This window comes from Lepisosteus platostomus, chromosome 9, assembly GCF_059453375.1.
Source record: "Lepisosteus platostomus isolate fLepPlt1 chromosome 9, fLepPlt1.hap1, whole genome shotgun sequence".
Taxonomy (NCBI): domain Eukaryota; kingdom Metazoa; phylum Chordata; class Actinopteri; order Semionotiformes; family Lepisosteidae; genus Lepisosteus; species Lepisosteus platostomus.
In genome coordinates this window covers 43,777,854-43,795,185 of record NC_142619.1, presented here as the reverse complement: position 1 = coordinate 43,795,185, position 17,332 = coordinate 43,777,854, and the positions used below count along the sequence as shown (strand labels likewise).

The window sequence follows — 17,332 nt, the reverse complement described above, 5'->3', positions numbered from 1 at the left end:
GTATTGCTGGTGTTCATTCTATAAACTTGACGTTGGGAAGCTCCTTTTACTGGGCAAAAGGCGGTGGAATAGGATGCACTTTAGAAATAGAACTAGTTTAGAGTCAGGCATGTGGCATTTGAGCAGATCAGTCTTATTTCCTAAGCAGTGCAGAGTTCAGTTTTAGACTCAGGGTAAGGGTGTTGATTAAAGCACACTATTGGGATATAGGGGCAGGATTAGGCTTAGAGTATGTTTAGGAGTACTTTATTGGCCACATATTTCCTTTTTACTGTATGTGGATGATAAAGTGCTCCTAAACATACTAAAAACACTCATGCTGATGTATTACATGAAATTAAATAAATCCCGATATATATTGTGGTGTCACGGGAGATGGACACCATCTTGGGCATGGTCAGGGTCCCATTCTTACCTTTCACTCCCCTTTTTAAGCTGTTTTGGGTTCCTTTTCTTCTTCTTTACACGCACTCTCCTCCGAGAGTGGTGATCACACTGGCCCCCTCATTGGGGTAACAGGATACATGACTCCACATTCCGTTATTTCTGGGCCCTTTGCCTTCAGAGTCTCAGGTTCACCAAGTTCATCCTGTTGTCCTTACTGCTTGGAGCTTCCTGCTCCTACTCCATTAGGCCACTGTCTAATACACAACCAGTGCCTCAGACTCCCAGGTCCGCCTCCAGCCCTGACGTCCTCTCTTGACATCACCAGGTTGCATTACACAATCACACACTACCGACATCCCCGAGTCTCTTCTGCACTACACACCATGCCGAGACCCAACGCACTATCCCTCTCTAACACACACTCACAACCTCTCTGGCGCCTCACTCTCACGCCCCTAGGTTGTGAACTTACAGCTCCCAGCGCACCTCACATCGTGCCCAGCCACCACTGCACTATCTCCCAGATGGTGTAGCTAGATAAACCGCGCTTGCTTCCCCAATACCAATGTATTGCCAGAATGAGGGTCCCTCTACCACATAGCCCACTCTGGTCCACACACACTAACTCACAACTCACTCATACAGTGGACACCGACAGCCCAGCTCTCACACCCTAGTAGGATGCTGCCCCTTTAAATCTTTCGGTGATCTCAAAGCTCCGTTTCTTCTATCAGTCTCCTCCCAGATTGACATTCTCACTCTTTTCCTCGCAGGCTATTCCTCTCCACAATCTCCTCTGGGAGTGTCGTTCTTTTTCACCCTCTCACGGGGCTACTACAGCAGCTAGTCAGCCTTTGTTCACTCATACACTGCGGCGGCACACTCTTCTAACATCGCCCTGTCTATTAGCATCTCACATCCGCCACTGTCATGCTTCGGCCCCGCTCTCTCACAGCGGAGCCTCCGCATTCGTCCTCTCACAACTGCCTCTTTTTCCCTTCAGGAAGTATTCAGCCTAGTTTTAAACCACTCCACGTTGCATACAAAGTAGTTTCCATTTTAAGGTGGGAGTAAGATGGACAATAATAAAAGTGTAATACAAAGTGCTTAAATTATAAGTAAGGGATATTGCTCAGGTACATTTGGGCAATGGCTAAGGTTTGGGATTAGCCCTGAATAGTAGATATTTTGGGAATAAAAGGGATGAGATTGCCTTAATTAAAGCCTGCCTTTAGCTAAAAGTTTTGTAACCCTAAACTCACACCTAATCTTGCACCATAATGAAAACTTTACCCAACACTGATGTTTTGTTTGACTAACCAGATTAGTAACTATAATTCAATCTTTAAACAGAAGGCCAACCAAAACTAAATTAACTGTTGTTAATATTATTATAACACTGACCAAGATGAAATAGAGGAATGTTTTCAGAACTCTTAACTATTTCTAAAATATAATCATCTGCATTTTCCCTATACTTTTCTCTTTTCCATGAAGTGGGTGCTATTTAAGGACTTTGACATTTTTCCCAAGGCAAGATGAACAGATGGTGTTGCCTGTTGTTAACAGTTTTTAAATTAATTGTTTTAAACTGCACCTTTCAGTTTGAGAAATACAGTATACATGTTAGGAGTTCTAAATATAAAGTTCATGGCTTTGAAAATGTAGAAAATGGTGCTATTATTAAATTGATATTTCTTTTTTAAAAACAGTTTTAGGAGTCGAGCTGTTGCAGTATGTTTTTCTAATGAAGTTTGAGTTGGATGATGGAACTGCTTCATTGGATGCAATTCTTTGGGAAGATGCTGTGAGTAAAACATTTTTTAGGCATTTTTATAGGGGACTGTAGAAACTGAATCGACTTTCACAGACAGAGCAAAATAATTAGTCATATTGACTGGAAGTGGCAAACGAAAAAACATTCTTTTTAATTTCAGATTTACTCTAATGATCTCAGTCAATTTGTTAAAATTCGCACACTGAATTAGAAATAGAAATAATAAATTATATATGCAAATTTAAACTTTTTGTTTACCCAGGGCAAGTGTTGGATTCTGTGAAATCAATGTTCTTCTCAAAATCCTTCACCCTCACAGTTCTATAACCGCCTTATCACAGACAGTTAACCTGTAATGGTCAAAAACATTCAGCCTTAAAATTCTTCATGTTAATCTTACACCAAAGATGTGTGACATTTAAGAGAGTGCTCTAGCACCACCTCTTAAACTACATAATCCACAAAGAGAGAGTGTTTGTAAAGTAAAAAAAAAGTCACAGTCATGTAGGAAACACAATATTTTCTTTGTGATTTTATGGGTCATAGGAAAAGTTGTGAAAAACTTTTAATGACTGTCGGTGACCCAAGGGCCTTCAAAAGTCAGTTTATTAAAGTGTTTACAATTTAACTACATTCAGGTGATGCAAATTGATCTGTTTGTTCATAGTCTCTTCATCCTCTAGAGGCTTGCGGCAAGCCAGAGCCTGGGTGGGATACCATTCATGTCCATTCATCTTTTATAGACCTGGTTTATAGACCTTTTATAGACCTACTGGCTTGTAGGATTAGAATTTTCAGAGCATGTGTATGGTAGGTTTAATTAATTTGAATAAAATACTTATAAAAAACTAGGATTTTTAGATATACCAACAAGCAAATGGCTGTGGGTAAAATATGTAGACTGTTTGGCATGGATGTTGTGCCGTTTTGGGTAGACTCACTGTCACCAACTAGGCAACTACACAAGACTGTCCAGTATGACATTGCTGATCTGGATTCCATAACAGTTGGTATTCCAAATGTTTTGCATAAAAGGTGAAAATTTGCTTTTTATACAAAATATGGTTTTATTAAATATAAGATAAGTGGTTTATCCAATCATGAATTCTGTTACGTACTATTTATGACTGGTTTCTTATTTTTAAAGGAAAAGTTTTTTCAGATGCTTCCAGTTGAAGTAATGGTAAACAGAGCTATGCAAGAGAAAATGCAGATGGCAATGGCTACACTTTGCCCACCAGGAAAACATTTTGGTAAATAGTCTTTCCTATTTGTGGACTTATATGATTAACAGCTTTAAAATGTATACAGTAGGTAGTGTTTTCTGAAAAATGATTTTTTAAAATCAATTAAAATGAAATTAACTAATGAAATGAATTAAATTTCAGTGGATGCACTTTTCCTTTCTGGATATCCATCATTCAATTACAAAAGGGTAGAGGTACCATCTTAATATTTGAGGCTGCAGTGAGGGTTATGAAATTCTTAAGCCACATACAGATGATGTCAAATAAAGAAGATTTGTCAAATGAAGTGTGCCGAGCATATTTCTGTATGAAATCAGGTGATCAGAATAAATAACTATATAGTATATATGTATTGTATTAGGATGTATATATAAAAATTAATGAATGGGAGACCCTTCAGAATGATCTAATTCTTAATAAATAAGTATATTCTCAATGATCTGGAATTTCAACAGTTTATATTTGCACATTGGTTTTCTAAGCAAAGACCTCAAGCTTTTATAGTTAGAGAAGGACTCCAAATGTCACAGTTTCTTAAAAGACATCAGTAAGCAGATTTGTTTTCACTAAAATGAGATGTCTTGAAACTTGTCCTTTATGACTAAAACCAACACGTGATTTTTCTTGATAGTTCCTTAGTAATATTGGTCAGATCTTGTTTTCCCTGTAGCAGATTTACAGTGCCTTGCGAAAGTATTCGGCCCCCTTGAACTTTTCAACCTTTTGCCACATTTCAGGCTTCAAACATAAAGATATAAATTTTTTATTTGATGTGAAGAATCACCAACAAGTGGGACACAATTTTGAAGTGGAACGAAATCTATTGGATTTTTGAAACTTTTTTAACTAATAAAAAAATGAAAAGTGGGGCGTGCAAAATTATTCGGCCCCCTTGCGTTAATACTTTGTAGAGCCACCTTTTGCTGCGATTACAGCTGCAAGTCGCTTGGGGTATGTCTCTATCAGTTTTGCACATCGAGAGACTGAAATTCTTGCCCATTCTTCCTTGCAAAACAGCTCGAGCTCAGTGAGGTTGGATGGAGAGCGTTTGTGAACAGCAGTTTTCAGCTCTTTCCACAGATTCTCGATTGGATTCAGGTCTGGACTTTGACTTGGCCATTCAAACACCTGGATACGTTTATTTGTGAACCATTCCTTTGTAGATTTTGCTGTATGTTTGGGATCATTGTCTTGTTGGAAGATAAATCTCCGTCCCAGTTTCAGGTCTTTTGCAGACTCCAACAGGTTTTCATCCAGAATGGTCCTGTATTTGGCTGCATCCATCTTCCCCTCAATTTTAACCATCTTCCCTGTCCCTGCTGAAGAAAAGCAGGCCCAAACCATGATGCTGCCACCACCATGTTTGACAGTGGGGATGGTGTGTTGAGGGTGATGAGCTGTGTTGCTTTTACGCCAAACATATCGTTTTGCATTGTGGCCAAAAAGTTCGATTTTGGTTTCATCTGACCAGAGCACCTTCTTCCACATGTTTGGGGTGTCTCCCAGGTGGCTTGTGGCAAACTTTAGACGAGACTTTTTATGGATATCTTTGAGAAATGGCTTTCTTCTTGCCACTCTTCCATAAAGGCCAGATTTGTGCAGTGTAAGACTGATTGTTGTCCTATGGACAGACTCTCCCACCTCAGCTGTAGTTCTCTGCAGTTCATCCAGAGTGATCATGGGCCTCTTGGCTGCATCTCTGATCAGTCTTCTCCTTGTCTGAGCTGAAAGTTTAGAGGGACGGCCAGGTCTTGGTAGATTTGCAGTGGTCTGATACTCCTTCCATTTCAAGATGATCGCTTGCACAGTGCTCCTTGGGATGTTTGAAGCTTGGGAAATCTTTTTGTATCCAAATCCGGCTTTAAACTTCTCCACAACAGTATTACGGACCTGCCTGGTGTGTTCCTTGGTCTTCATGATGCTCTCTGCGCTTTCAACAGAACCTTGAGACTATCACAGAGCAGGTGCATTTATACAGAGACTTGATTACACACAGGTGGATTCTATTTATCACCATCAGTCATTTAGGACAACATTGGATCATTCAGAGATCCTCGCTGAACTTCTGGAGTGAGTTTGCTGCACTGAAAGTAAAGGGGCCGAATAATTTTGCACGCCCCACTTTTCATTTTTTTATTAGTTAAAAAAGTTTCAAAAATCCAATAGATTTCGTTCCACTTCACAATTGTGTCCCACTTGTTGGTGATTCTTCACATAAAAACTGGGACGGAGATTTATCTTCCAACAAGACAATGATCCCAAACATACAGCAAAATCTACAAAGGAATGGTTCACAAATAAACGTATCCAGGTGTTTGAATGGCCAAGTCAAAGTCCAGACCTGAATCCAATCGAGAATCTGTGGAAAGAGCTGAAAACTGCTGTTCACAAACGCTCTCCATCCAACCTCACTGAGCTCGAGCTGTTTTGCAAGGAAGAATGGGCAAGAATTTCAGTCTCTCGATGTGCAAAACTGATAGAGACATACCCCAAGCGACTTGCAGCTGTAATCGCAGCAAAAGGTGGCTCTACAAAGTATTAACGCAAGGGGGCCGAATAATTTTGCACGCCCCACTTTTCATTTTTTTATTAGTTAAAAAAGTTTCAAAAATCCAATAGATTTCGTTCCACTTCAAAATTGTGTCCCACTTGTTGGTGATTCTTCACATCAAATAAAAAATTTATATCTTTATGTTAGAAGCCTGAAATGTGGCAAAAGGTTGAAAAGTTCAAGGGGGCCGAATACTTTCGCAAGGCACTGTACATGGATTTTTGTCACTAAGTGTAGCTATTTTTTGTTTCTGTCATTTCCTGTTATTCCAATAATACATTCATAACACACTTTCCTTTTCATTTTACTGAATAAGGTCATCAGACTTAATTTATCTATAATTTATCTTGTTGCTTTTATAAGTTTTAATACATTTCTTAGTAGAAAAAAACATGCACTGTAGAACTGTTAGAAAAGATTAGTTTCATCACTTATTTAATCTACAAAACCATTCAGAAAGTGCTCTTCTGACCTATTGTGTCCATTTTTACAGTGCGTTTCCAGTGAATAAATTATACTAAAGGCTGTACATGCAAGGTTTGAACTTGAACTTGAGGAATGAAACTGCACTGATAAATGTTTCAGGAAAATAAAGACAATGAAGTAAATGTATTATAACAGTATATGCTTCCTTTTTTCTTCTAGATGAACTCCCTTGGTTGGAGTTTTGTATCGGCACATACACCACTGATGAAAACGAAGACCGCAGTGTGTATTATCAGATATTTGACACTATGGTTGCAGAGAAGCTGTAGGACTCTCGTAGCATATTGCTAGAGATGATATACCGGACTGTTGGCCATTTTAATACTATTTTCAATGAGATTTTATATGGAATCAGTGTTTTGCAAGAAATGCCAAATTTTACAAGAATGTTTTTTTTATATATATTGTGATACTTTGAAATTCTGTATTTATCTTCCCAGAATAAAATGCAAAATAAATGTGAAGCACTTCTTTTAATGTAAAAAGGCATGGATATGTACAATGTTTGTTATTTCTAAGTTACGTGTACAGTTTAATACAAACTTAAACAGTAAACTATGGCTATTTTAACCCTTCATCGCTCTGACCCATTATTAGTAGCCAAGAAAGAATCTCAGTTCCTTCCCATTAGTCAAGTAGCTAATGATGTCTTAAGTACTTTATTTGGCATAAGCCCAAAAGTTACTAAATCTGTTCCTACACAGGTCAAAGGCAGTTCTATCCTGTTGCCATGCCTGTCATTTTCTGCCGCTTGTATCTCCAGCTGAAGATTTTAAGAGCAGCTGGGTTGTACCTTGGTAATGGAAGTCATTTAGGAATGATTGATTTTTGTAATGGGATTATAGGCATTGTACAATGAGTATGCATTTGAGCAAGGGATCATTAACCACAGCTGTAATCTGAATTTAGACCTATCTTGCCACCTAGTGGTTTGCTCTGTACAAATCACCCAATAATGCAAAAAATAGTAAAAAAAAAACATGCTGCATATCCTACAAAGAGAGCAAATACTATACATAATATTATACTGTTTTAAAATTCTTATTATGGCCTTCAATCTGAATAGAGGTTTCAATTATACATTTATTTTTTCACATTCCTGATTCCATTGACATGAGTTATCTTATCTTTTTCAACAGGAGATTCAATATTTACTGGCAAACTGCCAAGGTAGATCAAATTCAGTTTCACAAACTACCTACAGGCTAGATTATACAGACTGCAGAGTAGGCATTACATTAATCTTATTGGATAGATTTGTACAACTTCCAAAGTCTCTTTTGTTCCTTCACATGTTTTCCATTTTTGCGTTTTCCTTCAATAAGTCCAAAACTGAATTCACCAAACATTGTTTTTACACAAACGTATCATAGGCAATTTTTGACACATTATGATTCATGTAAAGGTACCTTGCAAAAAAGAAAGCTCTAACAGGTGGTTTTTCATATTAGAAATCTGAATGTATTCATCTGAAAGCATGAACCTGCTTGTTCATTTTGTTTTCATCACATTTTCCTGTGCAGGTAGTTCGATTGCCTTGTTGTCTTTTTTAATCTTTAGTGTTGTTTTTTTTAATTAAATTAAAGAACTTGAGAGAGGTTAAAGCAAGTTAAGGTGTTTCATTTTTTCTTGTTCACATTGGATTTTATCATACTGTACTTATTTAAAACAACAATTTACTCTTGGTTGCTAACATATCATTGCAACAACTGTTATTTCATCACTTGAAAGTCTAATGGTGCAGTTTATTATTATGGTTGTAGTTAATTTCCTGAGGAATGCAAATTGATATTCCACGTTAAAAGAATAATGTTCTGTAATGTTTGGTAGTGTAAATATACTGTATCTGATAGTTGTTATAGCACATGATAAAAGTGGCAGACACAGCCATGTCAGTACTGACAAATCAATATTTACGTTTCAGAGAAATTGTACTAGATAATTGTTTAAGAAGGTTGTATCTTCGCCACGATAGCCGAAATCACCTACAGCACATTTGATTAAATCCAAATTAGCCTGGGGTGCAAAGATGTGAAACACAACAAGTAGAAAGCTTGTTGGATCATGAAAGCTCCCCTACTATTCTTGCTAAGGACACAATAAATAATTTTGTAAGTACTGATAAGTTTATTAAATTTACCTTAAGCTGTGGAAACTGCCACTGTCATGATGTAATCTTCTATATGTTTTAAGTGCAACAGCATCAAACCAGCTCTAGAAAATTAAATTTTGCTTTTGTAGTATGTGACTGTTTATAAAATAATTTTCTTACTATTTACTGTAAATCAGTAGCCTACTATTTTATTCTATTACCACTTGGTATCCTTGTACTTATTCCATACTGTATGTCCTTTTTTTTCTTCCAGAACTTTTACTGACTGGGTGACAAATTTGTCCATTTCATAAAATGACAACTATGCTGTTATTGTATTTATACTAATGGTGCATATTTTTCATGAAAGAAATGACAGAGACCTCCTTTTACAGCTGTTTAAACAGTTGAATGTAAATAATTGTACAGTACATATACAGTATAATTAACATGATATAATGTTAAATAATACATCTTCATTCTATCTCAAGGGCCATTTAGGAAGGAGTCGCAACTGATTAATCATGATTGGTGTAATTAAATTACTTAATTTTTTTTTCTTATTAGGAATTAACGTTGAATGAAACAGTATGAAACTGATCCTTATTGATTTTACTTGTAAAAGCTGAATACTGTATAGTAACTAAGCTACATAGTAACTTCATGATGTACTTTACATCAGAAATCCTTTCTTCTTTTTTTTCTTAACAAAGGGGGAAATTTTACTTGGATTATGATCGATTGAAAATATTCTAACATTGCCAAGATAAACAGAATTACTTTATTTCATTTTTATATGAAGAAAATTCCACCAACTGATAATATTTCATCTTCCTGATTAAGCACTAAATTTAAATAAAATCAAATCTATCTGTTATTATTGTAGAAGGGACAGTGAAGAACTACACCCATTGGCAACAAGAAAGCTTTAATTCATTTTACTGTCAAGCCTGACCTGTATAATCTTTGTCAATTAGTCTAGGGACTCTCATTGCCAAATTGTCAGAATTGTGCTTAGACATGACAGCCGTTGTTTTCAAGACTGCATTTTTTCTTTTATCCTGTTTTCTTCTGCATCAACATTAATGCTATCAGAAGTGTTTTGAACAGATTAACATTGATTTCAGATACTTTTTGCATATAATGAGTGATGAGGTGCCAACCACAATAAATACAGAATTATCATAAAGCAATTGGGATATAAGGGGCATGAAAGTCATGTAACTAGCCTTTTGTGACACATCAGCTAATTTTTAATATTTACTGCAAGGATTTTAAATAAACATATGAAAGATTACAAAAGAGAGAGGTCTTGAGCCCATCTAGCTTGTTTGGTAGCTAATAGGATCTCATCCAGCTGCTTCTTGAAAGTATCAGCTTTGACAATATAGCTTGTTCCAAATTCACACTACCATTGACGTAATATGGTGATTCCTGCTCTGTTCTTAATATGCTTCCCGTTGTAAAAATAATTTTAAAAAATGCATAACATCCAGTTAGAAACTAATGTCAAAAAGAAAACTAGTATATATATCTGACTGGTCTCAATTTAACCATTTACTATACAATGCATATGTTGTCTGTCTCTATAAAACAGTGAATTTTTGGAAGGTAGAACACAAACTAGGTATCACCCTTATGAAAGCACTTAAGCAAGGGGTTTGTCTGTCTGTTACGGATTAAACGCAATTAGACTTGGCCCCACTTTAAGGTTTTATTGCATTAAAGCACTGTCTTATTATTAATCACAGTGATGTGTAGTTCTGTGTTCTCTTAACCTTTCTGCTGCCAACAGGGGAGGATTCTTAATGCTGCTCTGTTAGCACTTCATCACTTCATTGGGCAGCTGTGAGTGACATATGCAAGCAGGGGGCAACATTCTCTTGCTTTTAAGATCTGAAAGCTCTCGGTAGCTTTTTAGGAAGGTTATTTTTGAAGTGCATCAGAAATGTAATTGATTGAAGCTTCACACTGCTGCAGTTCACAACAAGAGATGACATGGCAAATTAGACTGCTGCCATTTTACTTTCTCATATTATTTGAATGCAATTCAATACAGATAAACTGTCAGTGATAAAGCTTTTATTTTATTTTTTATTAAATCTTTGCTTTTAAAATCCTCACTTAGATAGCTGACAAAATGTATAGCCTTTATGAAAAATTGCTTTTTAAATACTGTATATAGTTTGATGAGCCGCATGCTTTGGCTGCAAAAGAGCAAGTAAGCTTTAATTCCATGCTAAAATTATAAAGAAACATTTCTGCTGTTAAGCCCTCTTCAAGTGTGTGACACCTAATGAAGGCTCCACATTTAAATATATGCAAGTATTTTCATTTTTGTTATGATAGACCTGATAAGTAACATTTATGAAGTATGAAAAAACAATCGGAGAGGGTTTATATAATAGTCGAGTTTTTCAAACACATAAAAGAATCCATTTGAAAAGCTTTCTTTACTAGTAGGTAAATATGCAGTATAATATTTTGAGAATAGAAAAATGAGTACCTTTAATTTTCCAAAATATTTTAAAACCTATCCTTCATGCTTTTCATTTATTTTTAATCAGTCCAAGTGTTAATTATGAGTTGGTCATTGATTGTATATTTGTAACTATGTAGATGCACTGCATATATATACAGTATATAACCTACATACTGTATGTACAGTTACAAAGAAATGAATGGTGTCAGTGGGTCTAGGTCTAAAAGCTGTATAGGGACTAGGAATCCAATCTCTTCAAATTAAGAGAGACTGTGCTCCAAGCAGATGAAGCCTTTCCAAGAACCAGGTTGGCATTGAAGTTTTCCTAAATTATTTGAAAATCATGTTAGAAAAATAGAAGTCATATTGGCTCAAATAGTGAAGACAATCATTCTGAGGAGAGATTGTGATCATTTGTCCACACAGTACAGGTTCAGATCTGGGTGATGTGGGACTGAAATGTGTGATATCTTGACTGTGACTGAATTTGAAAAAGCTATGATTAATTTGCCAAATAGGACCAATTTCTGGATTTTCTCTCTAAATTCCCATTTAATTTAATTTCACATCTTAAGGTACTGATGCATTAACATATTATGAATAAAACATTAAATAAAGAACATAAAAACATATAGACACAACAGGTATAAAATGTGCACTACCTGCTGTGGCATATGAATAAGGGAGATCATGGGGTGCATTTTTACATGGGCAAGCAATTAGTTTTGTTTTCCATCATGTTTTATTTTGTTGTAGAAGTCAATCATATTTTGTGAAAGTCAAAGATAGGGTAATAAATATTCAAAACTAGTTGGTGCAGAATGATCCTTTCATAGGAGAGAATTCAACATCATTGAGCATTAAATGGATCATCAAAGCTGGATAACAGTTAAATCCTTAGTAAGGTATTTGTGCAAGCAGCTTTTCTGCATTAAGTACTGTATTGACTTTTTCTTAACTGAAGTAATTTTGGAGTGAATATTTGTAGCGAAAAACTGAGGATTTCTGTTTTAGGAAAGACAATTTTGACAATGTGAACTATATTAATACTGTATTTTGTATTTTGATTTCTCCATGCTTACAGATATTAATTCAACTAAACCAGTGGTTCTCAAACTTTATGGACCAAGTACCACCCCTGATCAAACCAAAGCATCCAATTACCACCTACAAGTCATCTTCTCATAGGAATCCCAGAAAAGCTCAATGGCCAACATGAGCGCGCGTGCACACACTACACTGACACACACACATGGTAAAAATAGAACTGAGCACTTTGATAATTTGAATCGTACAGCCTTGTAGTCATTTTCCAATGCTTGCTAACACTAGCAGTGCTGTCTGTGTCAGGTTCAGCAGCAGAGCTAGTTTTGGTGGCCGTCTGGCCGATGTATAATTCTTCTCGGGCGTGCGTGATCTATCGGAGCTGGCTTCAGTACTCTTGGCATCTGTTCCTTTCAGCCATGACGTAACACATGATTTTTGCTAGGTATTCATTTTCGATCACTTGTTCTCTTGGCGAATGTGGTGCTAAGCTGTGTCAGTGGATGCTCGTGAGGAGTTTGAACACTCATGTATTAGGGCACGCTTTATCTACTTAGCTATGTATGTAGACTGCATATTTCACGCAAACTAGTTTTATTAAAATAGTAAATATGAAAACCCGTCTCAAGATTTCTGAAACCGATTAAGTAAATCGCAGATTAAAATTTACATAATTTTTAATTCCCAATTTTTCAGTGCACACAACAAATTTCCAGTGTCATCTGGCGTACCACCTGGGGGTGCCACTGATGGTACAGGTACCACAATTTGAGAACCACTGAGCTAAACAACATACTAATGAAGAAGGTGTAATATTTTCATATCTTTGTTTCACTGTCATTTTAACACAGGTATCTATACAAAGGGCACTATTCATAAATCTGTTATGGTCATGCTAACATTTCCCTTTAACAAAACAAAGTGCACTGATATTTTATTAAACAGACACAAGCTGATAAACATTTGTAGTCAACACAGATCCTACTGGGAAAGTCACAGGCTACTGTTTGTATCCATTGGAAGCAATGCAAGCTGTACATCTGTGATACCTATCAGAGGTTGCAGATGCTGCCTTGTGTGATTTTGCTCTGTTATTCTTGTAGAGTCTGGACAACCTGCGGCTGTTCACTGGTCTATGAGCCCTCAGTACATCAGTACCTAAAAAAGTCCAAAGTACAGCATCTCTGGCACAACATTCCCAACTCATCTTATAAGAAAGCCATTGTACCCAGATGAACCCAGAGGGAGTCCATCAGTTGAGGTTCCAGGATATGAACAATTAAAGTTGCCATCAATTACTATAAGTGGACTTCTGTAGAAACTAAAAAGACCTATCCAGACCATTTGCATATTGATTGGTAATAGCTGAATGCAACTATTAGCATATTCTTCTGCATGTCTGCACCACACTTTCTGATTTCCATCAAGGTAGTTTACAAAAGATCTTGATTCCACACTAAAGAGAATTTGATGTCCTGTGTGGTTTTCTGAGATGTATGTTATCTGTTTAGATGCCTTCCCACAGTAGAAGTGCTGATGGTTCCAACCTGACCTTTCTAATTCAGTAGAACCTACTGGCACTACATACATACACACACAATCATATACAGTAGATGGAGCACAATAGGTTTTCAGACTTGACAAAGGTGATGCGACTTATGGTCTCCCACATCATGGACTACCATTGATAGAAATTTCTGGCTGTGAATTTCCCAGACTCCCAGGAAAAGTGTACACACCCAGTCCAGTGTCCAGGCAATGGCATAAAAGCAGTGTTATCTTGCTAATCTTGGCATATTGGTTCTTTTTTTGTCTTGTTCTGTGTTGATTTTCACCGGGTTTGATGTTCAACGGTTAAATTATTTCATCTCCTGTGCCCAATCAAGTCTCTTAATAATGATGTTATTTAGTCTTTCAGCAACAAAGTCTTGAATATATTGGGGTTAAACCATGAGTGATCAATTAATCATAATCATGATAACTTATTCATAATTATTCAAAACTTTAGTGTATCTGAACCAGTTCTAATACAGTTTTACAGAGCCAGTATTGAGAGCATTCTGACTGCCTCTAAATCTGTTTGGTTTGGCAAGGCGTCTACCCATTCCAAAGGCAAACTACAGCGTGTGGTTCACTCTATGGAGAGGGTTAATGGCTGTCACCTGCCCTCCACTGATGATTTGTACAATTTCAGATTAAAGGAACAGGTGGGAAAAATGACTGATGACTCTTCTTACCTAGATTATCACTTGTTCCATGAACATGCCTCAGGCAGACACTACCTGTCTATTAAAACTAGAACCACCTAGTATTTGTAACTCCTTTACTAGGACTGTCTTTTTTCTTAACCAGAATTCCTAGTTATATTTTTATGATGTCTATTGTCTTGTTTGTGTATGGTATGTATACAATTCTTTTTGAGCATTAGGAATATCATAGTAAATTCCTTGTACATAAAATATACTTGGCAAGTAAAGGCAATCCAGATTTTGATAATCATGCCCAAGACATTTAATCAATATCCCAAATTTTATTTTTCTAAAAATGTATACACATACTGTACAGAGTGAGTTTCATTTGATGCTTAGTATAATAGATTTATATAGAATTTAACTTTTTAAAGAAGCATGTCATAAGCGCATTTTCATAAATTCAAACTATTAATAAAGTAAAGTGAGAAGAAAAAAAAACTATTTTTCCAAGAGTAATGTTTCTGACTAATGGCCAAATTAAAATAGTGTTGTTTCGTACTGGGTATTCAGTCATTTTTAGCTAAATTGCCACTTAATGATGTTCACAATAAATTCTGAAAAACTGTAACTGAAAGACTTCCCAGAAGAATTGGTTCTGCAGTTTTCTTAAAAAGAAAAAAGGCAATTGAAGGTTTTGAAAGGCATTCAGTGAGCAGCATAAAGGACAACTGCTAATGTATTTTACTCTTCTGAATACTATTATTTCAGAGCTTGTGCTTTTATAGCACTCCATTCTCACTCTGCAGTAGTCCTTTCAGAAATGCAATTTAAATAAATCCATATAAATTATAAAATTGAACAAGTCAAAGATTTATTCAATTCAATCCCCTCTAAATGTTCAACAATATGGGAACAATCATTTGCTAATGTTTCTAATGTCAATCAAAATGGAAGTCCAACTTATGATAAATAATACTGTACATTGCCTCTTTAATTTTTATTATCTTGTTACTTATCATTGATATGTGTTCTTGTGTATGATTTGTTGTTATTCAGGTTCAGCTGCTCATTTTGTAAAAATGGTCTAACAGTTCTTTCATGTTTGCCTAGCCTTAGGCTTTTATGGGGCATCCTGTCTACCTTCATTTCTTCAGAATGTTTCACAATAATAAGTCTTGACATGCAATAGGAAGGGCACTGCTAGAAAAATGGAACACATTGTTCCTATAACAACTATTAAACCAGTGGTACATTGCTTATTATCATGTCACAGTTTCCTGTTTCTTTGTTATTTGGCAAGAAATCATTTACAAAAAAAGTAAAGTAGATCTACCTGAATAATTAATTGCACACATCATATACCTCTACCATAATATTCACTACAGATATAGTAAATAATCTCTAAATTGAATGAATCATGGGGGGCTTAAACGTATTAGGAATAATTTGTTATTTATTGATTTAATAAGACATATTTAAGTTATTCTCTATTGATTTTTTTTCTTTGAATCACTTTAATGGGGACTTGCCAGAAGTCCTCTTCTACTATTTTCTTAACAGTCGCCAGAGGGCACCCAAGAGCTACTATCCTTGTAATTAGAATTAAATTTTCTATTTTGAAGGTAAAGACTTCAATCAGGTACTTATGGCATCATTTTGTAGCTATCACTTTGCCTCTGTGCATAAAACATGTTCTCAATTAATCACTTAATCATTATTTTCACACTGTTTTAGATGAAAATACCTTGATAATACAAGTATGCATGTACTATTTATGAGGTGAAATGTGTATTCCAATGAATTAATTTAATTATGTACTTATTTAGGGTAGCATTGTAACTATAGAGTCTGAAATTGGAGTTTACTTATCATCTGGTTTCACATCATTTTTTGTCAGGTCCCCTAGTTTCCTCCCACTTTCCAAAGACATGCTGACTAGGTTAAGTGGTGTCTCTAAAATGTCTCTTTCCTATGGCTTAGCATCCCATCGAACATGCAGTCCTGCAATGTGCCTATTAACACAAGATGTACTGTATGCATTATGTATCCATCATACTTGTGTTTCTTATATCAACATTTTGCTCCATTAGAAGAGTAAAGGTTTTGAATAAGAGCATAAGAAAAGCTTTAAAAGAGAAGGCCATCTTCTCTTAGTGCATCTTCTTGCTTACTAGTTTTGTAGCTAAGAGATTCTAAAATGTCACCCAGTCACTTCTTGTGAGCCACAGCTAGGACCTTAACTATATGGATGGGTAGCTTTTTTCAGATACCTTCAAGTCTTTGTGTAAAGAACCATTTCCTGCTATTGGTCCTAAATGTTTTTGGTTTGTAACTGTGAAGATGTGTTCTTATTTCACTACCGAGTAAGTAGAAAGTAATCCCCTGGGCTGATCGATACCTTGTAGGATTTTATAGATGTGGATCACATTTCCACTCAAGCTCTTTTGTTCTAGACTGAAATGGATTAGTTTATTTAATCTGTAAAGGATTAACAATCCCCTGTGACCAGTAAACATTCTTGTTTTTGTTCTTTGATCTCTTCCTAAGGCTATAATAACCAGATCCCATTCACGTGTAGCTTTCTGCTGCACAAAATGACCTACACAATATGGATAGTGTTATGCCCAGATGAGCCAGAGCTCCCACCCCTTGATTTCCTTGGAAACCATGCTCATTCTCACGAGGAGCTGCATTCCATCCTGGGCTATTCAGACTCGCTTGGGCCGATTTTCGCAGCCTCTCTCATCCAATAAATGGATGCTTCAGTCATCAAGACCACAATATATATACCCTGCTCTCCCACTGATCTGGGGCTCCGTCTTTGAGCCCTTCAGACTTAGTTAGTATGCCATGCTATACTAACCTGCATCACTGAAGGATACTCTGCCTGAATCCACCTGAAAGTTTACTAGACTGTCCTGAACCTCTTTTACCTGTCAGCAAACACCCCTTCTCAGCATGGGACCATGGGCACAGTTCCCTGCCTGAATCACGGACAGCAGTGCAGCCCCACTGTCTGCATCTACCGTGATGGCTATCCTCGTGTCCAGTCCTCCCAGATTCCGATTGCCATC

The 17,332-nt window shown here is 36.3% G+C and overlaps 1 protein-coding gene across 3 annotated transcripts in view; it reads left to right on the top strand.

Annotated features, from left to right (window-relative positions):
* The window catches only part of pot1 (protection of telomeres 1 homolog), a 90,617-nt gene extending 83,594 nt beyond the window's left edge, over positions 1-7,023 (top strand). For all 3 annotated transcript variants that reach the window (XM_088645156.1, XM_088645155.1, XM_088645154.1), the window contains 3 exons: positions 2,100-2,194; positions 3,312-3,417; positions 6,608-7,023. In XM_088645156.1, the coding sequence (XP_088501282.1) occupies positions 2,100-2,194; positions 3,312-3,417; positions 6,608-6,717 (311 nt within the window). In that variant the 3' untranslated portion in view covers positions 6,718-7,023. The remainder of the gene's footprint in view (positions 1-2,099; positions 2,195-3,311; positions 3,418-6,607) is intronic.
* The last annotated feature ends 10,309 nt before the right edge of the window (positions 7,024-17,332 follow it).